This window comes from Scyliorhinus canicula, chromosome 6 (genome assembly GCF_902713615.1).
Source record: "Scyliorhinus canicula chromosome 6, sScyCan1.1, whole genome shotgun sequence".
Classification (NCBI taxonomy): domain Eukaryota; kingdom Metazoa; phylum Chordata; class Chondrichthyes; order Carcharhiniformes; family Scyliorhinidae; genus Scyliorhinus; species Scyliorhinus canicula.
In genome coordinates this window covers 4432111-4459282 of record NC_052151.1, presented here as the reverse complement: position 1 = coordinate 4459282, position 27172 = coordinate 4432111, and the positions used below count along the sequence as shown (strand labels likewise).

At 51.6% G+C, this 27172-nt stretch overlaps 1 protein-coding gene across 1 annotated transcript in view; it reads left to right on the top strand.

Moving 5' to 3' along the window:
- LOC119966916 (dynein heavy chain 14, axonemal-like) overlaps positions 1–27172 on the top strand; it is a 1122002-nt gene that overhangs the window by 246413 nt on the left and 848417 nt on the right. Inside the window, exons 10-12 of the mRNA XM_038798874.1 lie at positions 3183–3321; positions 14376–14507; positions 16467–16723. Of these exons, the coding sequence (XP_038654802.1) occupies positions 3183–3321; positions 14376–14507; positions 16467–16723 (528 nt within the window). The remainder of the gene's footprint in view (positions 1–3182; positions 3322–14375; positions 14508–16466; positions 16724–27172) is intronic.

Here is a 27172-nt window from a genome sequence, read left to right as displayed (position 1 = left end):
TACAAGGGGACATAAATTTAAGATAAATGGTGGAAGATATAGAGGGGATGTCAGAGGTAGGTTCTTTACCCAGAGAGTAGTGGGGGCATGGAATGCACTGCCTGTGGTAGTAGTTGAGTCGGAAAATTTATGGACCTTCAAGCGGCTATTGGATAGGTACTTGGATTAGGGTAGAATAAGGGAGTGTAGGTTAACTTCTTAAGGGCAGCACGGTAGCATTGTGGATAGCACAATTGCTTCACAGCTCCAGGGTCCCAAGTTTGATTTCGACTTGGGTCACTGTCTGTGTGGAGTCTGCACATCCTCCCCGTGACTGCGTGGGTTTCCTCCGGGTACTCCGGTTTCCTCCCACAGTCCAAAGATGTGCAGGTTGGGTGGATTGGCCATGAAAAATTGTCCAAAATTCTATGATTAACCTAGGACAAAAGTTCGGCGCAACATCGTGGGCCGAAGGGCCTGTTCTGTGCTGTATTTCTCTAAAAAAAAATAAAAAAAAATAAAAAATAAATAAATAATAGTGTATTGTGGAACTGTGTAGCCATATAGTGCCACCTTAGTGTGGCCAGTGATAATGATGCTGATGGTTTAGTACGGTTTATCTTTGTTGTGTTGACTATTTAAAGTGAAATTTACCCTTATATTTGAAATATGATTTGCCTGTTAATTCATGTGTGACTTTTTTTGGCCAGATTTGCATTGACCCAGGGGTCACAGGGACAACGGGTTACTCTTTTTTGTACAAGGTCTGGTTTAGCACAGGGCTAAATAGCTGGCTTTTAAAGCAGATCAAGGCAGGCCAGCAGCATGGTTCAATTCCCGTACCGGCCTCCCCGAACACGCGCCGGAATGTGGCGACTAGGGGCTTTTCACAGTAACTTCATTTGAAGCCGACTCATGACAATATACGATTTTCATTTAATTTTTGTTTGAAGTAAACGCTACAAAAAGTGGAATCATTTTGGCAATCTCTTCATTAATGCTGATAGGTCGCTATTGACAGACAAGGATCAGCTCCAAGTTCAAGCTCAATGACAGCATTGTATCTCAGCAGTTGAGGAGAAATTGCCACATCAGAAGCCCAAAGGCCATTAAGAGCTTGAAGAACCACAAGGCATCCAGAATTGTTGGGATACCAGCAGAGTTATTGAAACATGACAAGAACACAAACAGAGTTTACTCATTTTAAATGACCTTCCTGTTGCTTGCCATTTTAACAAAAGACCCTACTCTCGTGCCCACAAGTCTGTTCTTGGCCTGCTGCAATGTTCCAGTGAAGCTCATCGTAAACTGGAGGAACAACATCTCATCTTTCGGTTAGGCACGCTACAGCCTTCCGGCCTGAACATCGAATTCAACAACTTCGGATGATCAGCTGTACCCCACCTCGATCCATTTGTTTTCATCTCATTTCATTTTTACTGTCTTTTACCATTTCTTTCTCTCTTAATATATATTTAATCCCCCCCAATCTTATCCACCTTTCCTTTACCTTTCTCCTCTTTGCTTCCCCCGTCCCCTCCCCCCCACATCTACAGTTCATCCTCTGATGTTAGTTTCTCTGCTGTTTGACCTTTCACAGCTTTTGTCCTCTCTGGGGACTGCCATTAACACTCTTTCCCTTTGGTATCTGTGGCCATTACCACCCGGTTTCCCTGGGTTTCTGTGGCTAATGACTCATCTTTCATTCTCACTCCACAGTATAAATATTTCCCACTTTCTCTGTCTGTTAGCTTTGACAAAGAGTCATCGGACTCGAAACATTAGCTCTTCTCTCTCCCTCCAGATGCTGCCAGACTTGCTGAGATTTTCTAGCATTTTCTCTTTCGTTTCAGATTCCAGCATCCACAGTAATTTGCTTTTATCCAGAGCTCACTCACCTAGACTGCGGAGGATGTACCGGATGACTGGAGGAAGGGGGTAATCATCAAGCTGGCAATGAAAGGGAACCTCAGTGACTGCAAGAACTGGTGGAGCATAACATTGCTATCGGTGCCTGGCAAGGTCTTCAGCTAATACCTGACAAGGCCTTGATCCTCAATGATTGAAAGGAAAAGTAGACAGTACACTTTGTGAAGAACGACCAGGTTTCTGGGCTGGCAGATCATGCTGCGAGCAGACCTTTACACTTAGGAATATCATAGAGCAGAGTCTAGAGTATAAGAAGCCACTTGTTATGAACTCTTCAAGAGGGTATTTAATAGCATCCATTAGCAGTCACTCTGATGTGTCACAAGGTAGTACGGCATCCCATAGGATTATGTTAACATCGTGACACGGTAACACCATGGGCAGCACAGTGGTTAGCCCAGTTGCTTCACAGCTCTAGGGTCCCAGGTTTGATTCTCGGCTTGGGTGACTGTGCGGAGTCTGCACATTCTCCCCGTGTCTGCGTGGGTTTCCTCCGGGTGCTCCGGTTTTCTCCCACAGTCCAAAGATGTGCAGATTAGGTGGATTGGCCATGCTAAATTGCCCTTAATGTTCAAAAAGGTTAGGTGGGGTTATTGGGTTACGGGGATAGGGTGGAGGTGTTGACCTTGGGTAGGGTGCTCTTTCCAAGGGACGATGCAGACTCGATAGGCCGAATGGCCTCCTTCTGCACTGTAAATTCTATGGTACTATGATCTTCAAAGTCTTACAGCATGACTCCAGCAGCTGTGCCATGACCAGCACTGGCACCGCAGATTTCTCCAGTGGCAACACAGAATGGTGGCAAGGCTGAATACTCCCCCATTCCTTGGTTATTGATTACATCATGAAGGAGGCAATGGTGGGTGCAAACTTTGGCATCCTGGGGATTTTGCAGACAACAACTCATTGCTGGCTGAAGAATCGTGTAAATGCTCAAAGACATGGCCACCAGTTTTGTGAGTAGTGGTGCCAAGGTTGTCTCATTACTTTAATTATGCTTTATAAATGATGTTGTTGTTGCTGAGGAGACAGGTAGGATTGTAGGGAGGGAATACCAGACGAAAACCGGGCAGGGCAAGAGCCCACAGAAATACAGTGAGACCATGGAGGGATTTCAACATGAGGACAAACATTGTAACTTTGAAGAAGAGCTCTCCTCACAGGGGAGAGTGAAAGTAAAGCCTTCATTTTGCCTCAGCCCTGGTTTCTGAAAAGTCTACTCTCTTTGTCTTTACTCTTTCACCTCTCTCATTGATTCTGTTTTCTCTTGCCAGGACGATTATGCTAAAGCAGCTGTTTTTGGCCGATGAGATCTTTCAGCACTGTTTATATCACATTCGTGGTTTGTGTGAAGATGCCAGCTGCAGCAATGGAGGCTTGGGAACTGGAGAGCATGCCATTTCCTTTGTGAAGGTACGCCTGCTCATTTTATCCTGATCTTGCCACTGAGTTAGAAGCTCACTTCTAGACACTTTGACAGAAAGTCCAGGCTGACCTTCCCAGCATTGAGGGTGTACTGCAGTGGCAATAGTACTGACATTCAGAAGAGATGGGCGGCACGGTAGCACAGTAGTTAGCACTGTTGCTTCACAGCTTCAGGGTCCCAGGTTCGATTCCCCGCTGGGTCACTGTCAGTGCGGAGTCTACATGTTCTCCCCGTGTCTGCGTGGGTTTCCTCCGGGTTCTCCAGCTTCCTCCCACAAGTCCCGAAAGGCGTGATTGTTAGGTGAATTGGACATTCTGAATTCTAGAGAAATATTTTTTAAACGAGGTTCATCTTGAAGCACAGACTTTCTAGGGCAAGAGTTCTCCCTCAGTGAACCCAAACAGGCAGCAGAATGTGGCGACTAGGGGATTTTCACAGTAACTTCATTGCAGTGTTAATGTAAGCATACTTGTGACAATAAAAGATTATTATTATATTATCATTAGGAAGAAAAGCAGGGGAATTTGCCCAAGTGTACTTGTAAATATTTATCTCTCAGAGCTGATGGAGACGTTAGCGTAGAGCCGGGAACATTCAGAGGGAAATATCAGCGTCACTCCAGCCGATCCATGGCCACTTGGAGGAGTCGCAGAGACTAGCTGTGCAGGAGATGTTACCGGCAATGTGTGGCTGAAAGGCCAACACTGCTAGAGTGGCACCCGCTGCGGAGAGCCTGGTGCATTGTGTCAGCACCATTAGTGACGGCGTCACGCAGTTAATGACGGCCATGGCTAAAGAACTCGGCAGAATGTTCGCTTCGCTGGGGGGTGTCACCCAGTACCAGGCTGACCTTGATGAGGTTCTGCGGGACATGTCTTGCTCTCAGATAGGCGTGACCGAGGTACATGCTGCAGAGCATGGCCCAATCACTGAAGAACCTCACCGAGGGCGTTGACACGATGGTGCAGACCATGGGGAACCACCAGGGCTGGCAAAACTGAGTTCCACACCTCTGATGAGGCTGCATCTCACAGCCAGCATGCAAGACAGGACGGCAGGCTGTGCATGAGCCACTGGCAAGTGAGCTCGGGCGCTTCCGCCTCAGATCTCCCAGAGGACGCCCGCTGGGGCATCGAAGGCCACGGGAGGTGATAGGCAGCTGGCTACCTCTCCCAGTGCATCCTTGGGAAACATCTAGACATAGAGCTCGGACCGCACAGCACATCGAAGATCACTGAGGGCACTGGGGGGGAGGGGATCGGGAGGGTAGGTAGGGGGTGAGGGGTCTGGGGATGGGGGGAGGGGGCAGCACCATCAGGAGGGTGGGGAATTGTAAACCCAATAAACACCTTTGTGCACAATAAGTAGGATACCTCTGTCACCTTGTTACGCTATAGAGGCTGACCTCAAAATCCAAAGCCCATCTCTCCAGGGATCTCCTCCTCCCGGTAGCACTCACCCACCCTCCAGCTGTGGACATGTCTCCGGAGCTGTGTCTCATCCCCTGGGTGTTCGGATGTTGACTGCTGTGTGTGGTGTTGCCTCCCACAGTGTTCAAGCACAGTCCATGCAGCAGGGTGTGATTGGAATGCTTGGCAATGACTTTCACATGACTCCACCCATGGGGATCTACTTGGGTTGTGTTAAGTGCTCAGTTAACCATGATTGCCAATTTGTTATTGGCGATAGCCATCAGCCGTACCGCCAGAGGTCTCAGCACTCGGTGGGGGTTATGGGTGGTCGGTGGGACAGACGGGCGGGGACAAGGGTTGCCCCTGGAACGGGTAAACGATCCAGAGGCTGGTATGGTGGTGCCGCTTATGGTTTGCTGCCCCCCCCCCCCCCAGTTGCCCCTCTAGCACCTCCCCTCTATCCTGTCATGGCAACCCACCCCTGTGGAGGACCCCCACCCCCAGCCGGGGGCCCCCATCCCCCACCGAGCACTGGGAGGCCGTTGGATATGGGGTGGATCTCCTCTATTGTGGGGAAATGGGGCTTAAGTGGTGATAATTGGTTTCTTGCCACGTAAAGACGATTGTACAAAGACTCAGATTGGGTACAACTGTGGCTGTATTACAGTAAGATGTGTGGCCTCCTACGGCAGCTGGCGAAATGTCAGCAGTATAGAGGACACGTATATTTATACTCCTCTTCCTTGGCGGAGCCAGCAGACAGGGGTGACCGGCGAACCTGTAATACAGGTCCTACCTTACATCCCCTAATACAGGTCTAACAGTGGTTTACCACATTCACCCCCTGTTATGAATGAGTCCGGCAGGGGTGGTGTAGAACTATACACAGTAGTGACAATTATGTACAGTGTTTTATTAGAAAAAAAGAGGGAAACAAAATGTCCTTTGAAAGTCTGGTGCCAGTTGGAGGTTCAACCGGTCTGGTACCTTGACATTCCACTGGGAGCGACGTAACGGTGGCGGCGATGTCGATGCTGGCGACGTCGGTGCCAGCCTGATGTTGGGTGACTCCGGGAGCGTGCCAAAATCCTCTTCATCCTCTTGCATGGGCAGGGGAAGGAGGGATGGCCCTGGTGGGGTTAATGTTGGCAGCGCCGGGGGAGGGGAGGATGGCGCCTGGCCAGAGAAGTGTGTATGGGTGGAACCTGCTGGTGCCAGGTCCCTGAGGGAGACAGTATCTAGGCGGCCATCGGGGTATGCCACATAGGCATACTGGGGGTTGGCATGGAGCAAGTGTACCCTGTCCACCAACGGGTCCGCCTTGTGGAGTCGGACGTGCCTACGGAGCAGGACCGGTCCTGGAGCTGTGAGCCAAGTCGGGAGCGACACCCCGGATGTGGACTTCCTGGGGAAGGCAAAGAGACGTTCATGGGATTGCACAGTAGTGACCGGATGGAGTGTAGTGCATCAGGGAGGACCTCCTGCCAGCGAGAGGCTGGGAGGTTCCTGGACCATAGGGCCAGCTGGACGGCCCTCCAAACCGTCCCGTTCCCCCTCTCTACCTGCCCATTTCCCGGGAGTTGTAGCTGGTCGTCCTGCTGGAGATGATACTCCTGCTGAGCAGGAACTGACGCAGCTCACCGCTCATGAATGAGGATCCCCTGTCACTGTGGTTGTAGGCGGGGAAACCGAACAGAGCGAAGATTGTGTTGAGGGCCTTGATGACGGTGGCAGATGTCATATCGGGGCATGGGATGGCGAAGGGGAACCTGGAGTACTCACCGACCACACTGAGAATATACGTGTTTTGGTCGGTGGAGGGGAGGGGCCCTTTGAAATCCACGCTGAGGCGTACAAAGGGGCGGGACGCCTTCACCAGGTACGTACGGTCCGGCCAGTAGAAGTGCGGCTTGCACTCCGCACAGACCTGGCAGTCCCTGGTGACTGTCCGTACTTCCTCGACGGAGTAGGGCAGATTGTGAGCCTTGACAAGATGGTACAACCGTGTGACCCCCGGGTGACAAAGGCTGTCGTGTAGGGCCCGGAGTCGATCTACTTATGCGCTGGCACATGTACCTCGGGATAGGCGTCTGGGGGCTCGTTGAGTTTGCCGGGGCGATACAGAATCTCATAATTATAGGTGGAGAGCTCGATTCTCCACTGCAAGATTTTATCATTCTTGATCTTGCCCCGCTGCGTGTTGTTGAACATGAAGGCTACCGACCGTTGGTCAGTGAGGAGAGTGAATCATCTTCCGGCCAGATAATGCCTCCAATGCCGCACAGCTTCAACGATAGCTTGGGCCTCCTTTTCGATGGACGAGCGCGGAATTTCTGAGGCATGAAGGGTGCGGGAAAAGAATGCCACGGGTCTGCCTGCCTGATTGAGGATGGCGGCAAGTGCAACGTCTGATGCGTCGCTTTCTACTTGGAAGGGTAGTGTCTCGTCTACTGGGTGCATCCTGGCCTTGGCGATATCGGCTCTGATACGGGCGAAGGCCTGTTGCGCCACGGCCGTAAGGGGAAAATGGATGGACTGAATGAGTAGGCGGACCTTGTCCATGTAGTTTGGGACCCACTGAGCGTAGTACGAAAAGAACCCCAGTCAGCGTTTGAGGCCCTTGGGGCAGTGGGGATGGGGGAGCTCCATGAGGGGGCGCATACGGTCGGGATCGGGCCCCAGAACTTCGTTCTCGACCACATAGCCGAGGATGGCTCAGCGGGTCGTGCTGAACACACACTTCTCCTTAATGTAGGTGAGGTTGAGGAGAGTGGCGGTGTGGAGGAATTTAGCAAGGTTGGCATCGTGGTCCTGCTGATCATGGCTGCAGATGGTGACGTTGTCTACGTATGAAAACGTGGCCCGCAAACCATACTGGTCGACCATTCGGTCCATCTCCCTTTGGAAGACCGAGACCCCGTTAGTGACACCGAAGGGAACCCTGAGGAAGTGATAGAGACGACCGTCCGCCTCGAAGGCAGTGTATGGACGGTCCGATTTACGAATGGGGAGCTGGTGGCAGGCGGATTTTAGGTCAATCGTCGAGAAGACCCGGTACTGCGCAATCTGATTGACCATATCAGATATGCGAGGGAGAGGGTCCGCGTCGAGCTGCGTGTACCGATTGATGGTCTGGCTGTAGTCCACGACCATTTTGTGTTTCTCCCCAGTTTTAACGACTACCACTTGAGCTCTCCAGGGGCTGTTGCTGGCCTCGATGATACCTTCCCGAAGCAGCCGCTGGATTTCGGACCTGATGAAGGTCTTGTCCTGGGTGCTGTTCCGTCTGCTCCTGGTGGCAACGGGTTTGCAATCCGAAGTTAGATTGGCAAAGAGGGAGGGGGGGTCGACCTTTAGGGTCGCCAGGCCGCACACAGTGAGGGGTGGTAGGGGCCCGCCGAATTTGAGGGTGAGGCTCTTGAGGTTGCATTGGAAATCCAGACCTAGTAATAGTGCAGCGCAGAGATTAGGAAGGACGTAGAGGCGGAAGCCGCTGAATTCTATGCCCTGGACCGTGTGAGTGATCGTGCAGAACCTCCGGATCGGCACGGAATGAGATCCGGAGGCCTGGGAGAATCTTTGGTTGGTGGGGTGGACCGCAAGGGAGCAGCGCCTTACCGTATCCGGGTGGATAAAGCTTTCGGTGCTCCCGGAGTCCGGCAGACAAGAGGTCACGTGGCCGTTGATTTTCACTGTAGTCGAAGCGGTGGCCAGGCTGTGTGGCTGGGACTGGTCGAGCATCATCAAGGCGAGCTGCGGTTGATCATCACTGGTGTCAGAAGACAGAGAGCGTGGGGGGGGGGGGGGGGCTCTGTTCGTGGAATGTCATCGGCGTCCATGCCCCGTGGGGAAGACAAGATGGCGGTGACTGAAGATCGTGCGGGGCCCATGGGCTGCATGTTGCTGGAGCTGAACAAGATGGCGGCACCCACTGGCCACGCGTGGCCTCGGGTGGGTGAAGATGGCGGCACCCACTGGCTGCGCATGGTCTGGGGTGGTGAAGATGGAGGTGCACACTGGCCGCGTGTGGTCCCGGATGAAGATGCCGGCGCCCATTGTGCGTGTGTCAGGGGTGAGGGGGCGATAGCGGCGATTGTGCAGGCCTGGCACATTGCGGCGAAGTGGCCCTTTTTGCTGTAAGCCTTGCAAATGGCGGTGCAAGCCGGGCAGCGTTGGCGAGGGTGCTTTTGCTGGCCACAGAAGTAACATCGGGGACCCCCAGGGTGCGCGGATTGTCGTGTGGCGCAGGCGTATTGGCTGGTAAGGGGGTGGCCGTTTGCGGGGTCCACAAGGAGGGGTGGGCCGCGCGGCCGGAGGGGTAGGCCTGAGTGTTACGTGATGGAGAGCGCTAGATTTTTAGTCTCCGCTAGGTCGAGCGTGGTCCCTTCGAGCAGTTTTTGGCGGATGAGTTCCGACCCAATCCCCGTTACAAAAGCATCGCCCCTGAGGAGATTAGAATGTTCGGTGGGCATGACGGCCTGACAGTCACAGTCCCGGACGAGTGGGATTAGATCCCGCCAGAAGTCTTCAATGGACTCACCAGGGAGTTGAGAGCGAGTGGCGAGTACGTGCCTGGCGAAGAGTGAGTTCGCTTTCTGCGAAGAGTTCTCTTTGAGGAGCGCCATGGCATCTGCGTAGGTGGGGGCGTCCTCGGTCAGCGGAAACACGCTGGAGCTCAATTTTGAGTACAGGATCTGTATCTTCTGAGCCTCCGTCGGTGTGTTGGTCGCTGAGTTTATGTAAACCTCGAAGCAAGCTAGCCAGTGATTAAAGTCTCTTCTGGTGCAGCCGATTGCAGATCCAGCTGCAGGCGATCTGGTTTGATTCGGAGGTCCATCTTGTAGAAAATCTTACTGCAATAAATTGATGCATGATCAATTGTACAGAGACTCAGATTGGGTACAACTGTGGCTGTATTGCAGTAAGATGTGTGGCCTCCTACAGCAGCTGGCGAAATGTCAGCAGTATAGAGGACACGTATATTTATACTCCTCTTCCTGGGCGGAGCCAGCAGACAGGGGTGATCGGCGAACCTGTAATACAGGTCCTACCTTACATCACCTAATACAGGTGCAACAGTGGTTTACCACAGGGAGCGGCTTTGTTTCGCTTGAGTGAGAGCACAATAAGGCTGGAGAATCAATCCCCATAGGGGATGTTCTTGCTATGGAGGAGTGCAGTGAAGGTTCATAGAAATTACATAAATCATAAAATTGACAGTACCACACGCGTCCGACGCCGTCGGCAACTTGGCCGGTCAGGGGTGGAGCATCGGGGGGGGGGGGCCATGCCTCAGTCAATGTCCTGTGGCCGTCAAAGTGTCGCGCGCGCTTTGGAGGGGACTTTGATTCTCCGGCTAATCGGCAAACGTGATTTTGGCATCGGCGACCGGAGAATCCATGCCCAGAGGTCTATCGTAGCAAAACGCAATGGACTCCAGAGGGGATTGGTCAACGTGCAGAATGATTCCAATGGAGCTGCATTGAAGCACTGGGAGAGGTGGCCACTGCTGAGAGTAGATCCTGTGGCACAGAACAAAGAACTTGGAGCGCAGCGTGCAGGTAACTGGGGGACTCTTGGCAGTGCCCAGAATGGGGGCCTCAAGGGAATAGGGGGAGTGGTGTGCAAGCAGTTTGGGAGCCACCTTTCAGGGGCTGATGTTGGGGGTGGATGAGTAGAGGGTGCACCTTGGTGGGACAGACCTTGCGGGATCTCCCAAGTGACAAAGAGAGCTAATGAGGGAAATATCCCCAGCCCCCTTTCTCCCAGAGCAGGAGCAGACTAACCTCCTGGGCCTCCCTCCCATCCCTGTTCCAAATTTAAAAAAAAGAGAAGGGGCCCATGTTTGAGGGCCTAAATTGGGGTGAGGCAGCTGGGCTGTCGGACCAGATGTGTAGTTAGTGGGAAAGATTCTTGCAGAATTGTATGGGCCCTCCCACCTACAGTCGCTCGCAGGGCGCTGTAACGTTCTGCCGATAAATTCACTATGGAAACATCAAATCACACAGCTGGAAGGATGTAATTTTGCTCAGAATACCATCTTTGAAAGAGCTAACCAATTTATCTAATTGTCCTGCAGTTTCCTACACCCCTACGAATGTTCCCTGTCATTTCACAAATTCCCTTTTGAAAGTTCTGTTGAATCTGCTTCCACCATTCACTTAATCGTCGGAGCATTCAGCTCATAACGAGTCACGGCATGATGGTTATTTACTGACACACAGTTTGAGCTGCACATTAGTCTCAGGTTACTCTGCTCCCAAGAATTACTTCAGAAAATCATACTGAGGGGAGAATGAACAATTATGGAACCGTTTATAATCAAGGGATTTGTCATGGGTTTAAAATTCAGTGGATGATCAAAACGATATATCAGAAGAGGAAATTTCTGAATACCTGGCCTGGAGTTTTCCTCCATCTCTGTACACAAATTGACAACAGGAGCACGCGAGCAGGTTGTGCCATGAGTCACTCTTCCCTCCTCAAACCCTCATGGTTCCCTGCACAGTCCATGTCAAGCTGGAGATCCCAACTCTACGGGTGGAATTTCCCATTTATGAGATGAAGTGTGGGGGTTTCAGCCAGAATGAGCAACTCCTGCCTAATTTTGAGCTTGGAAGCTTATTAATTGTGCACATGCGAACATTGGACCGAAACACCTGGCGGGCCAGAAGGCGCTTCACCCAACCACCATCAGATGGAGGGGTCAATTGTTTGGTGCCATATTTAAATTCCAGTCCAACTCGCTCCAGCCCACCTGTCTTCAGGGAACCATCACAGATGTTTGGCAAGCGGAAGAACAAGGCTTGCGGCCTCATGAAGAAGGCAGCACCAGGCTTCACCCACTAGGAATTCAACATCTTAATCATAGGAGTGAGGGCGCCCAGCCTGTCCTGTACCTTCGGGATGGCTCCAAGATACACACCAACTTTACGTCTCCTGCCTGGGAGGCTTTCGCAGAGCAGGTGAGCACGGCTGGCAACCGTGCCAGGAATGCCATCCGGTGCAGGAAAAGGATAAATGATTGCATCTGCTCCACCAGGGTGCATCATCCTTCAACTCCCTCCAATATTAAACCTTTATCAAGGCATTATGTACTCAAATGGTTACTCTCTTCATGGATCTCACACCATCCTATTGGTATCCAGGGGATACATATCAATGCTCATTCTCTCATGGAGACTTTAACAACACCACCTCCCAGCTACCATGTTATTCGCACTCCATCCTCTGGGCCTTTTGGGGAGAGCTTACCACACAGGGGACACGCATCTTTCCCAACATCTACACTTCCTCACCCATTTTCCGGTTGTAGAACTCCTGCGAATTCTCCGTTCGAGTCAGCACTTAGCCGCTGAAACGGAGAATCCAGGCTGAGTCTCACGACCAACCTCTCGAAGCACTTCATGATGATCGATGTCAGGGCCACTGGACAGTAGTCATTGAGGCACGTTGCCTGGTTCTTCTTTGGCACTGGTGTGATTGTGGTCTTCTTGAAACAGATGGGGACCTCGGAGCAGAGTAGGGACAGGTTAAAGATGTCGGCGAACACATCTGCCAGCTGGTCCGCGCAGGCTCTGAGTGCACGACCAGGGACCCCGTGAGGATCCATTACCTTCTGAGGGTTCACTTTCAGGAAGGCCGATCTGACTTTGGAAGCTGTGACAGTGGGTATGGGTGTGTCCAGGGCTACTGGAGCAGTTGTCAATGTTTTGATGGTCTCCTGCTCGCACCAAGTATAGAATGCATTGAGATCATCGGGTAGGGGTGCGCTGCTGTCAGAGATTCTACTCGATTTTGCTTCGTTGCCCGTTGTGTTGTTTAAGCCTTGCCACAACTGACGGGAGTCTGTGATGTTAATCTGTGACTAGCTTAGTCTGATATTGTCTCTTGGCATCCCTGATGACTTTGCGGAGGTCGTACCTGGATTTCTTGTATAGGTCAGGGTCGCCCTATCTTGAATGCCTCAGACCTGGCCTTCAGTAGGGAGTCAATCTCCTGATTAAGCCATGGTTTCTGTTTGGGGAATGTATTCCTTCTTTGACATGCGGTCTTCTACACACTTGCTGGTGACGTCTGTTATGGTGGTGGCATATTCGTAACAATAAAAATCATTTTTATTAGTGTCACAAGGAGGCTTACATTAACACTGCAATGAAGTTACTCTGAAAAACCCCTCGTCACCACACTCGTGCGCCTGTTCGGGTACACTGAGGGAGGGAGAATTTAGAATATCCAATTCACCTAACAAGCACGTCTTTCAGGACTTGTGGGAGGAAACCGGAGCACCCGGAGGAAACTCACGCAGATGTGGGGAGAACGTGCAAACTCTGCACTGATAGTGATCCAATCCAGGAATCAAATTCAGGTCCCTGGTGCTGTGAAGCAACAGTGCTAACTATTATGCTCCTGTGCCGCCCCACCTCATTTAGGTTGGGCGCTGAGTTATTAAACATGGACCACTCCACTGTCTCCAAGCAGTCACGTAGGAGCTCTTCTGTTTCCTCGGACAAGCACTGCACGACCTTTTTAATCGGATTCTCCCTCTTAAGTTTCTGCTTGTATCCCTGGAGAAGGAGCACCATCTTAATGTCCGATTTTCCGAAGTGCGGGCTGGGGATGGATCAGGAAGCACTCTTGATTTTGGTGCAGCAATGCTCGAGAGTGTTGGCGCCCCTGGTGGGACAGGAGATGTGTTGGTGGAACTTTGGCATTACGCTCTTAAGGTTGGCCTTGTTGAGGTCCCGGCCATGATGAACAAGGCCTCCGGGTATTCTGTTTTATTGTTATTTCTCACTGTGTACAATTCGTCCAGCGCCTTCTTCACCTCTACCTGGGGTGGGATGTAGGCCGCTGTGATCATGGCTGAAGTGAACTCCCGTGGAAGATAGTATGGGCGGCACTTCACGGTCAGGTATTCCAGGTCTGGGGAGCAGTAGTTCGCCAGGGTTGCCACATCCAAGCACTAGGTGGAGTTGATAAGGAGGCAAACCCCTCCACCCTTCGCTTTGCCTGATGACGCCAAGCGGTTCATCCGGTGTATTGCGAAGCCTTCAGGTTGTTTGGCACAGTCAGGTGAGGCAGGGGTGAGACATGTCTCTGTGAAACAGAGCACACAGCAGTCTCTTACTTCCCTCTGAGAGGTAAGTCCAGTGTTAAACTCATCCAGCTTGTTTTCGATTGCTTGCAGGAGGGGAGAATGTGCAGACTCCGCACAGACAGTGACCCAAGCTGGGAATCGAACCTGGGAACCTGGCTCTGTGAAGCAACAGTGCTAACCACTGTGCTACCGTGCTGCATGGGGGCAGACTGGGACAATGGCCAAGGTGGGAGAGTCGTCAATGTAGACTTGCATGTTGAAGGTGGAGGTGAAGTGTGTTAAGCAAATCAGAAGCTTGAGTTGAACAGAGGGCTGAAGGCTGAAGCTGGGAATTTGAGAGGGTAGTTCGATGTGATTTGGGGAAGAATGTTTCTCAGAGCAGATACAGATGGAAGTATGGTCAGATGAAGAAAAGTGAGATTGAACTGAACTGGCTCCTCCAGGCTGTACCTAAACCCTAATAGAGTGATGTCTCCCTCAAATGCTTCGACATAATTTTTATCATCAATTTTATCTTTTTCACTTTCAGTTGGACAGAATGAATTCCTATTCATGTGAGCAGTTTGTTGAAATCCAGTTTGAACAGCGTAACTACGCATTGAAGCAGATTTGCAATCTCAGATACAAAATAATTCAGTCTGTCAAAGAGTCCTGTCTGGAGGTAATTTCACAGCTGCAGCCCTGGCTAAAACTTGTAAATTGCAAATGTTTGAAAGTCCCTTTGGGGAATTGGTTGCAGAATTTGTGTATAATGTCAGAGCCAGCTGTTAGACAGCAGATAGTTCCAGAGTCCAGGATGGACCTTGTATTGATAGTGACTTTGGCAGCTTTCTTCGAGTTAGTTTGCCTCAATTAAGAACATCAGAAAAGGCCACCTAGCCCCTACAGCCAGTTCTACTATTCAATCAGATCATGCTGAGCTGGATTTGCCCCACTTTGCCACAGATCCCTTACCCAACAAGTGTCCAAAACCCAACACCATTAATAAATCCAATAGGGAATTTCGGAGAAACTTGCAGATCCAGATTATGTGCAAGTCACAATTGCATGAAGTAATTGAGGTAAACTAGAGAAGTACATGAGGAAGAATGTAAAAGTGGTATGTATTAATAGAGTGAAATGAAGAGGGGTAGGAGGGAGGAAGGTTACATGGACCATAAACACTGGCATAGACCATTTGAGCCAAATATCCCATTTCTGTACTGTAAAATTCCACATTAAAAATTGTCAATCTCTGACTTGAAAATGTCAATTTCAATGAGGACCCAAGAACTGCAAATGCTAAAAAACGATAAAAAAACCCAATATGACGAACAGTATCTGAGAGGGGAATAGATAGATGACCCTTATCAAAATCAAGCTCTGGAGAAGGTCACCCACTGCTTATGCACTTAGCTCATGTTGTACCAGCCCAGCGAGTGGGGCAGAAGGAGCTTAACCCTGCATCTAGCCCTGTGCTGTAACTGACCGAGCAATGTTTGATGAGCTAGTGAAGAAGGAGCTTTATATATAAACCCACTCCGCACCTGCCCAGGAGTACTTGAAGTGCAGTCTAGAGACAAGCAAGCATCTATTTCACTAACCATATCAAAGATAAACAATTCTTTAAAAACTTCAGAACTGTCAATGGAAATGTGAACACTGCAACAACTGGTTCTGCACCTTTTGAAACTCAATTAAGCACTCATAATGGGTTCAGCTATAAATAAAATGTAAACAAGATAATTGAAACTGCAGAACCAGATGGCCTTTATTTTTCTAAGCTACATCAGGGGCGGCATTCTCTGATCCTGAGGCTATGTGTTGACGGCGTTGTAAATGCCGTTGCGTTTCTCGACAGCGTCAACATGGCCTCAGGAGCAGTGATTCTGAGCCCTACAGGGGCCCAGCACAGCACCGGAGCGCCCCTCGCCTCTTCAGCTGCCTATCCTCGGTGTCAGATGGGCGCCGTGGGTCTACGCATGCGCAGTGGGACCAGCGCGATTGCCGCGCATGCGCAGTGGCTCCCTTCTCCGCGCCGGCCCTAGCGCACCATGGCATAGGGCTACATGGGCCGGCGCGGAACAAAAGATGCTCCCAGCCTGCGAGGTCGGCCTGCCGATCGGTAGACACTGATCGCGGGCCAGGCCACAGCAGAGGCCCCCCCCCCACCCCGGACACCCCTCCCCCCCCCACCAGGCTGCCACAGATACATCCACACTGAGGTCCCGCCGGGTAAGAGCAGGTGTGGAAGGTGCCGGCTTGGCTTTTTTAGCGTGGCCACTCGGCCCATCCCGGGCCGAGAATCGGCAGGGGTGCCCTGTAGAGCGGCCCCCGACCGGCGCTAATGGCGCCGATTCTCCGCGCTCCGGATCCCGAGGTGAGAGAATCCCGCCCAGGTGTCTCAACAATCAAATCAGTCCAGGAATAGCTGAGGGATTTTTTTCCCTCTCAAACGCAAACCGCGAAAGTTATTTTTAGTTTAAAAGGAATCTGGGCGTTTAACTCACTTCAGATTTACACGAGCGATCTCAATAATTTCTTCTTCAGTTTTGAATGCATATGATCAATTTTCCCAAACATGACAGAAAGAACATTTTGATATTTAGTAGTATTGTTTCTTGCTAATTAACCCCTGCAGAAAGCCAGGGCGGAAGGATTTGAGAGGGTTTTCACACCAGAACCTGCCCAATCGAGTGAGAGGCCAGCATTTGCTGAGGTTGTGGAGTCGAGGCCTCTCCTTGCCCGGTTCATCAACTTCCTGAAACTAGTGGACTACCTCTTCCTGGAGCTGATATGCCGCCTGGTTAAAACTGCGATGCAACGATTATTGGATCACTTCAATGCTTCATACATGGTGACCTCAACAGATGCAAGAAGGAATGAGGAATTGCTGAGGTAAGAAATTAAATCTTAGACCTACTGGTCCAGATCACCGACATTGTTAGCTCCCTGCTATTGATGTAATGGGTAAACGTTGGGAGCATAAGTTCCACTCATTTACATCTCATTTTCAGGCCTCTACACCTGAATCATCTCCCCTCCTTAAGAAAGTCCATGAGGGAAGACCAGTGTTTTTTATTAATTTACGGGATGTGGCTGGCAGTAGCTGAGCCAGCATTGGCCATTCCTAACAGTCCTCCATTTCAAAGGGAACTTGAGAGTCAACCACATTGCTGTGGATTTTCAGTCAGATGTCGGTCAGACCAGGTAAGGATGGCAGATTTCCTCGCCTGAAGGATGAGTTTTAGCGACAATCGACAGTCAAACTTGAATTCCAGATTTTTATTGAATTCAAATTTCACCGCCTGCCATGGTGGGATTTGAACCCAGGTATCCAGATCTTTGGGACAGGATTCCCCATCCCGGGATTCCCAGAATGCATTCCCCGATGGGATGGAGGATCGGCCAGCGGGAGAAAATCGGGATCGATGTCCCCGAACGCAACGGTCGCGGCATGAAGGAGGTCCATGATGTACGCCAGTGATGGAATGTAAATTAATGCAAATGGCTCATTAATGGCCCATTTGCTAGTTAGCTGGCCTGACGCCCAATGCTCAGGCCTCTCATGATTCTCCCTCCCTGCGGCCGGGAATCAAATGGCTGCGATCACTGTGGCTCCCCAGGGGCCTCGTGGGGGAGGCACCCAGCCAATCCGGGGATGGGGGTGGTTGCTTTGCAGGGGGCGGGGGAAGGATCGTCCATGGGTATCGGGCCGCCCGCTAAGATGGCGGTCCGATAGCGGGATTCCCTGGGAATCCCTCGTATTGCCGCCATTGCATTTTTCAATTTGCATCTCTTGGAACTCTGAATTGCATCCCACTTTATGCAAGGGGATCATCAAACTGGTGGAATTCAATTCCGACGGGTCTCTCAAAAGGAGTATCCCACCCCTGGTCCAGTGATAATACTATACCAGCACCTCCCCAATGCATGAATTACAACTGGTCTCAGGGCATGCGTCTGGCAGGCAGACTTTCCAGAGGAGCTTATGTAGCTTCTCCCACTCCTGCGGCACCTGGATACCCAAATACCGAAAACTCCCTCCCACCACCTTGAATGGCATCCCCCCCCTAATCTCCTCTAATGCCCCCTCGCCTGAATCGCAATGACCTCACTCTTACCCATATTCAATTTATATCCCCCCCCCCCCCCCCCCCCCCCCCCAGCGGCTCAGAAATATCCAAGAGTAGGTTGTCCATATATAACGAGCCAGGGAAGAGATTGCTGAGCCTTTGGCTTTGATTTTTAGGTCATCATTGGCTACAGGAATAGTGCTAGAGGACTGGAGGATAGCAAATGTGGTCCCTTTGTTCAAGAAGGGGAGTAGAGATAACCCCGGTAACTATAGGCCGGTGAGCCTAACGTCTGTGGTGGGTAAGGTCTTGGAGAGGATTATAAAAGATACGATTTATAATCATCTAGATAGGAATAATATGATTAGGGATAGTCAGCATGGTTTTGTGAAGGGTAGGTCATGCCTCACAAACCTTATCGAGTTCTTTGAGAAGGTGACTGAACAGGTAGACGAGGGTAGAGCAGTTGATGTGGTGTATATGGATTTCAGTAAAGCGTTTGATAAGGTTCCCCACGGTCGGCTATTGCAGAAAATACGGAGGCTGGGGATTGAGGGTGATTTAGAGATGTGGATCAGAAATTGGCTAGTTGAAAGAAGACAGAGAGTGGTAGTTGATGGGAAATGTTCAGAATGGAGTTCAGTTACGAGTGGCGTACCACAAGGATCTGTTCTGGGGCCGTTGCTGTTTGTCATTTTTATAAATGACCTAGAGGAGGGCGCAGAAGGATGGGTGAGTAAATTTGCAGACGACACTAAAGTCGATGGAGTTGTAGACAGTGCGGAAGGATGTTGCAGGTTACAGAGGGACATAGATAAGCTGCAGAGCTGGGCTGAGAGGTGGCAAATGGAGTTTAATGTGGAGAAGTGTGAGGTGATTCACTTTGGAAAGAATAACAGAAATGCGGAATATTTGGCTAATGGTAAAATTCTTGGTAGTGTGGATGAGCAGAGGGATCTCGGTGTCCATGTACATAGATCCCTGAAAGTTGCCACCCAGGTTGATAGGGTTGTGAAGAAGGCCTATGGTGTGTTGGCCTTTATTGGTACAGTAGTCCCCCTTTATAACACGGGTGTTGGGGTCCAAGACAGCCACCCGCGTTGCAACCGAGCCGCGGATATCCACGATGGGGGTTTTAAATTTATTTTAAAATCTATGCATGCGCTTCCCATTGAGAGTCTACGGGGGGGGCGGGAGGAGAGGTCAGACCCCCGTAGACTCACAATGGGAAGCGCTAGCATAGATTTTTAAATAAATTTAAAACCCCCATCGTGGATCCAATTAAAATTTCAGCGGCCGGCTCACTTTGATCCGGAGAGGGAAGCTGCTCTCTCACTGAAATCAGCCGGCCGCTGAAATTGACACTGCCGGCTGCTCTCTCCCTCCAATCCAACTTTTAAGTTTTAATGTTTCTGATTGGAGGGAGAGAGCAGCCGGCAGTGTCAATTTCTTTTTTTTCCTCCGGCTTGCCCCCTCTCCCCCCACATCCTCCAACTAGACCCCTCTCCCCCACACCCTCCGACTCGCCCCCCTCTCCCCCCCAACACCCTCCGGCTCGCCCCCTCTCCCCCACACCCTCCGGCTCGCCCCCTCTCCCCCCACACCCTCCGGCTCGGCCCCTCTCCCCCCACATCCTCCGGCTCGCCCCCTCCCCACACCCTCCGGCTCGCCCCCTCTCCCCCCACAGCGTCCAGCTCGCCCCCTCTCCCCCCACACCTTCCGGCTCGCTCCCTCTCCCCCTCTCCCCCACACCCTCCGGCTCGCTCCCTCTCCCCCTCTCCCCCACACCCTCCTGCTCTCACCCCACAGCGTCCAGCTCGCCCCCTCTCCCCCCACACCTTCCGGCTCGCTCCCTCTCCCCCACACCCTCCTGCTCTCCCCCACAGAGTCCAGCTTGCCCCCTGTCCCCCCACACCCTCCGGCTCGCCCCCTCCCCACACCCTCCGGCTCGCCCCCTCCCCACACCCTCCGGCTCGCCCCCTCCCCCCCCTCTCCTCCCCCGTCCCCCAACACCCGCAGGGCCCCCCTCTCTCCCCCAACACCCGCAGGGCCCTCCTCTCTCCCCCAACACCCGCAGGTCCACCCTCTCTCCCCCACACCCCCAGGGTGTCTCCCCCACACCCGCCCACACCCGCTCCCCCCCAACACCCGCCCCCCCACCTCTCCCCCCCCCCAACACCCGCAGGGCCCCCCTCTCTCCCCCACACCCACAGGGGGGTCTCCCCCACACCCGCCCCACTCCTCTCCGCCCCAACACCCGCCCCCCTCCTCTCCCCCCCAACACCCGCCCCCCTCCTCTCCCCCCCCAACACCCGCCCCCCTCCTCTCCCCCCCAACACCCCGCCCCCCTCCTCCCCCCCCCCCAACACCCATCCCCCTCTTCTCCCCCCCAACACCCGCCCCCCCCTCTTCTTCCCCCCAACACCCGCCCCCCCCTCGGCAGTGTCAATTTCAGCGGCCGGCTGATTATTTCAGTGAGAGCAGCTTCCCTCTCTGGATCAAAGTGAGCCGGCCGCTGAAATTGACACTGCCCGCTGCTCTCTCCCTCCAATCCAATTTTTAAGTTTTAATGTTTCTGATTGGAGGGAGAGAGCAGCGGGCAGTGTCAATTTCAGCGGCTGGCTCACTTTGATCCAGAGAGGGAAGCTGCTCTCACTGAAATAATCAGCCGGCCGCTGAAATTGACACAACTGACAGTTGGGGTCCATAATCCCCCCCGCGGTATATCGCGAACCGCGGTATTGCGGAGCGCGGTATAACGGGGGACTACTGTAGAGGGATTGAGTTCCGGAGCCATGAGGTCATGTTGCAGTTGTACAAAACTCTAGTACGGCCGCATTTGGAGTATTGCGTACAGTTCTGGTCGCCTCATTATAGGAAGGACGTGGAAGCTTTGGAACGGGTGCAGAGGAGATTTACCAGGATGTTGCCTGGTATGGAGGGAAAATCTTATGAGGAAAGGCTGATGGACTTGAGGTTGTTTTCGTTAGAGAGAAGAAGGTTAAGAGGTGACTTAATAGAGGCATACAAAATGATCAGAGGGTTAGATAGGGTGGACAGCGAGAGCCTTCTCCCGCGGATGGCGGTGGCTAGCACGAGGGGACATAGCCTTAAATTGAGGGGTAATAGATATAGGACAGAGGTCAGAGGTGGGTTTTTTACGCAAAGAGTGGTGAGGCCGTGGAATGCCCTACCTGCAACAGTAGTGAACTCGCCAACATTGAGGGCATTTAAAAATTTATTGGATAAGCATATGGATGATAAGGGCATAGTGTAGGTTAGATGGCCTTTAGTTTTTTTTTCCATGTCGGTGCAACATCGAGGGCCGAAGGGCCTGTACTGCGCTGTATCGTTCTATGTTCTATGTTCTATGAGACCCTGTGCTCCACCTCGCACCCACCACCCCCCACACTATCCCCTGCCAGTCCTTTGACGGTCTCAGCGCCATCGCCAGTGGCTCTATAGCCAAGGCAAACAACAGTGGGGAGAGTGGACATCCCTGTCTCGTCCCCTGGTGCGGCATGAAATAATCCAAGCACAGTCGGTTCATCCGCACGCTCGCCACCAGTGCCTAGTACAGCAACCGGACCCAATCTACAAAACTCTGCCCAAACCCAAACTGCCTCGTGACCTCCCACAGGTACGCCCACTCCACCTGATCAAAGGCCTTCTCTGCATTCATGGCGACCACCACCTCCACCTCCCTTCCCTCAGAGGGCATCATAATCACATTTAAAAGCCTTCTGACGTTGGCCGTTAACTGCCTCCCTTTTACAAATCCCGTCTGGTCCTCCCCAATACTCCCGGCACACAATCCTCTATGCTCCAGGCCAAGATCCTGACCGGCAATTTGGCATCCACATTCAGAAGGGTGCTTGGTCTGTATGACCCGCATTGTTCCGGATCTTTCTCCCACTTCAGGATAAGATTGAGGCCTGTGACATCGCTCCTGAGCCTCATTAAATGCTCTTACCAGCAAGGACCCCAGCACCCCTGAAAACCTTTTGTAAAACTGCACCGGGTACCCATCCGACCCCGGGGCCTTGCCTGACTGCAAAGCCTCCAGCCCCTCCAATACAGCCCAATCGGGGCCCTTACGTCTTCCACCAACTCTTCCTCCACCCTCGGAAACTAACCGCCTCATCCCTTCCACCCCATCTGCGGGTTCCGACTCATACAGCCTACATTCCCTGAACACCCCGTTCACCCCGCTGGGTCCAAGATTGTGTTCCCCCCTCTATCCTTCACTCTCCCTATCTCCCTAGCTGCCTCCCGTTTCCTAAGCTTGTATGCTAACATCCTACTGGCTTTCTCACCATATTCATACACCACCCTCTCGCTTTTCTCAACTGCCCCACCACCTTCCCTGTAGATAGCAACCCAAACTCCGTCTGCAGCTTCTGCTGCTCCTTCAACAGCCCTGCTTCCGAAACCTCCGAATACCTCCTGTCCACCTGAAGAATCTTCTTAACTAATAATAATAAACTATGAAATGAAATGAAAATAATTTATTGTCACAAGTAGGCTTCAATGAAGTTACTGTGAAAAGCTCCTAGTCACCACATTCCGGCGCCTGTTCAGGAAGGCCGGTACGGGAATTGAACCCACGCTGTTGGTCTTGTTCTTCATTACATGCCAGCGATTTAGCCCACTGTGCTAAACCAGCCCCTAGTCTGTCTATCTCTGCCCACTCAACCTTCCCCCTGTGTGCCTGTATCAAGATAAACTCCCCCCTCACTACTGCCTTCAACGCCTCCAATACCTCAGCTGCCGAAACCTCCCCTGTATCATTTATCTCCACATAACTTTGAATGGCCTCCCTCACTCGCACACATCCTCCTCCTCCTCTGCTAATAGTCCTACATCTAATCTCCCGTGCGGGCGCTGGGCCCCCTCATTGCTCACCCGTAAATCCACCTTGTGTGGGCATGATCCGTCATTACTATCGCCAAATACTCGGCATCTATTAGCCCAGCCAACATTGTTCTGTCCAGAACAAAAAAGTCAATTCAGGAGTGCACTTTGTGTACATGGGAGAAAAAAGAAAACTCCTTCGATCTCGGCCGCCCAAACCTCCACGGATCTGCTCAATAAACCCTTTTAGTTCCTTTGCAGCCACCGACACTGTCCTCAAACTTGACTGATCCAGCCTCAGATCTATGACCGTATTGAAATTCCCCCCATAATCAGTCGTTGCGAGTCCAGATCCTGGATCTTTCCCAATACTCAGGTCAGTCCCCAACCCGGGTTCTGCGCCTCCACAGGTCGGCACTCATGCAGCCACCATCATCGACCTCCACCCTGTCGCCATTCGAGAATCCCTCCCTTGTCAGCATACATCTACTCCCTCCCTCTTCCTCCCCCTCACCAGCATCTTATACCATCACACAGCCCTGCCGTTAATCGGGGGAAAGATCCAAAAAGTCCACCACGAATGGGAACCACCAAATGTGCGACCATTCACACCATCGTCACCACCGGAAGTCCGTGGATAAATTTTTCAACGCAGCTAAGTATATAGAGATACACTCCGAACCAAAAATGGATAGATCTCAGTATTCTTAAATGGTGGCAGAGTGGCAGAGTACCTCAAGGGACGCAGGTTCAATTTCGACATTGGGTGACTGTGTGGTGTTCGCACGTTCTCCCCCTGTAGGCATGGGTTTCCTCTGGGTGCTCTGGTTTCCTCCCACAGTCCAAAGTTGTGTAAGGTAGGTAGATTGGCCATGCTATATTGTCCCTTAGTGTCCAGAGGTTGAGTGAGGTTACGGGGATGGGGCGGTGGAGTGGGCCTAGATAGGGTGCTCTTTCAGAGGGTCGATGCAGACCGGATGGGCTGAATGGCCTCCTTCTGCACTTTAGTGATTTTATGATTATTCCTATGGATTCTATAATTCATTGGAAGTTCAAATATTCTAGGGTCCATATATAGTATGGGTGGCAAGGTAGCACAGTGGTTAGCACTGCTGCTTTCCAGCGGCAGGGACCGGGTTGGATTCCCGGCTTGGGTCACTGTCTGTACGGAGTCTGCACGTTCTCCCCGTGTCTGCGTGGGTTTCCTCCGGGTGCTCCGGTTTCCGCCCACAAGTCCCAAAAGACGTGCTGTGAGGTGAATTGGACATTCTAAATTCTGAAACGGTAGTGTATTGCCAAAATTCCACTGATACATCCCCTGTCCCACCAGGGGAGCCAATATTCTCAACCGCTGCTAAACAAAAATCAAGGACACCTACCGATCCATTCCCCTGAAATGAAAATGAAAATCACTTATTGTCACGAGTAGGCTTCAATGAAGTTACTGTGAAAAGCCCCTAGTCGCCACATACCGGCGCCTGTCCAGGGAGGCTGGTACGGGAATCGAACCGTGCTGCTGGCCTGCTTGGTCTGCTTTAAAAGCCAGCGATTTAGCCCAGTGAGCTAAACCAGCCCCTGACTGCACTTCGGAAATCAGACCATAAGGCAATGCACCTTTTCCTGGCATACAAGCAGAATCCCAAGCTAGAGAATCCAGTTAAGAAGGTTGTGCAGTTACGGTCCGAGGCAACAGAAGAGCTCCTACGTGACTGCTTGGAGTCAGTAGACTGGTTCATATTCACAAACTCAGGGACCAACCTAAACAAGTGTGCCACCACCGTCATAGTCTTTATCAGCAAGTGTGTAGAAGACTGTATGCCAAAGCAGGTAGTACGTACGTTCCCCAACTCCGGAAACCATGGCTTCATTGGGAGATTGACTCCCGACTGAAGGCCAGGTCTGAGGTGTTCACGTCAGGTGACCCCTATACAAGAAATCCAGGTACGACCTCCGCAAAGCCATCCGAGATGCCAAGAGATAATATCAGACCAAGCTAGAGTCACAGATTAACGCCAAGGAGTTTTGTCGGTTGTGGCAGGGCTTCAACAACATAACGGGCTACAAAGTGAAGCTGAGCAGAATCTCCGGCAGCAGCGCACCCCTCCCCGATGAACTCAATGCGTTCTATGCTCAGTTCAAGCAGGAAACCATCAAACAGTTGTCAACTGCCCCAGCAGCCCCAGACACACCCATACCCACCATCACAGCTTCCGAAGTCAGATCAGCCTACTTGAAAGTGAACACTGGTGCACGACCGGGGACCCTTGACGGGTCGTGCACTTAGATCCTGCACGGAACAGCCGGCAGATGTGTTCACGGACATCTTCAATCTCTCCCTACTCTGTTCCGAGGTGCCCACGCTTCATGAGGACCACCATCATACTGGTTACAAAGAAGAACTAGACAATGTGCCTCAACGATTACCGTCCGGTGGCCCTGACACCTATCATTATGAAGTGCTTCGAGAAGTTGGTCATGAGGCACTTCAACTCCATACTCCCAGAACTCCGTGATCCACTGCAATTCGCATACTGCCAGAACCGGTCCACAGCAGACACTCTCTCTCTCTGGACCTACACTCATCCCTGGAGCATCTCGAAAACAAGGACTCTCACATCAGACTCCTATTCATTGACTACAGCTCCGCCTTCAACACCATAATCCCAGCCAAGCTCATATCAAAGCTCTAAAACCTAGGACATGGCTTCTTCCTCTGTAACTGGATCCTTGACTTTCTAACCCATAGACCAAAATCAGTAAGGATGAACAACAACACTTCCTCCACGATAGTCCTCAATACCGGGGCCCCGCAAGGCTGCGTACTATAGCCACCTACTATACTCCCTGTGCACACATTTATCGGCAGCATGGCAACACAGTGGTTAGCACTGTTGCTTCACAGCTCCAGAACCCTGGTTCGATTCCTGTCTTGGGTTACAGGTTAGATGGATTGGTAAACTAAGTGTCCAAAAAGTTTTGGTGGAGATGGAGTGGAGGTGTGGGGATGAGGTTGGGGTGGAGGTGTGGGCTTGGGTGGGGCAAAATCTGCCTCCAACTCCATCTACAAGTTTGCTGATGACACGACCGTAGTGGATCGGATCTTGAACAACAATGAGTCAGAATACAGGAGGGAGATAGATAACATAATGGAGTGATATAGCGATAACCATCTCCCCCTCAATGGCAGCAAAACTAAAGAGCTAAACACTTCGGGAAGCAAAGTACTGTACACAACCCTGTCTGCATCAATGGGGCCGAGGTGGAGATGGTTAGCAGTTTCAAATTCCTCGGAGTGCACATCTCCAAAAATCTGTCTTGGTCCACCCACGTCGACGCTACCTCCATGAAATGAAAATCGTTTATTGTCACAAGTAGGCTTCAAATGAAGTTACTGTGAAAAGCCCCTCGTCACCACATTCCGGCACCTGTTCGGGGAGGCTGGTACGGGAATTGAACCGTGCTGCTGGCCTGCTTTCAAAGCCAGCGATTTTAGCCCTGTGCTAAACAGCCCCTCAGCAAGAAAGAAACAGCAAGAAAGCACAACAGCGCCTATAATTCCTCAGGAAACTAAGGAAATTCAGCATGTTCACATTGATTCGTACCAACATTTATGGGCATCATGGCAGCACAGTGGTTAGCACTGTTGCTTCACAGCTCCAGGACTCTGGATCGATTTCTGTCTTGGGTCACAGGTTAGATGGATTGGCCATGCTAAACTTTTTTTAAAATTTAGAGTGCCCAATTATTTTTTCCAATTAAGGGGCAATTTAGCGTGGCCAATCCACCTATCCTGCACATCTTTGGGTTGTGGGGGTGAAACCCACGCAAACACAGGGAGAACGTGCAAACTCCACATGGACCCAGGGCCTGGATTTGAACCCGGGTCCTCAGCGCCGTAGGCAGCAATGCTGCCACCGTGCACTGTGCCACCGTGCTGCCTGGCCATGCTAAACTAAGTGTCCAAAAAGGTTTGGTGGAGGTGTGGGGATGGGGTTTGGGTGGAGGTGTGGGCTTGGGTGGGGTACTCTTTCCAAAGGCCTTGCAGACTCGATGGGCTGAATGGTCTCCTTCTGCACTGTAAATTCTATAAAATCTATGCACCATAGAAAGCATCCTATCTGGCTGCATCACAGCCTGGTATGGCAACTGCACAGCCCAAGACCATAAGTACCTGCCTCCCACCCATTGACTCTGTCTATCCCTCCCGTTGCCTTGGGAAAGCGAGCAGCATATTCAAAGACCCTTCCGTCAGGCTATTCTCTCTTCCAACGTCTTCCATGGCAGCACGGTTGCATATTGGTTAGCATAAATGCTTCACAGCTCCAGGGTCCCAGGTTCGGTTCCCGGCTGGGTCACTGTCTGTGCGGAGTCTGCACATCCTCACCGTGTGTGCGTGGGTTTCCTCCGGGTGCTCCGG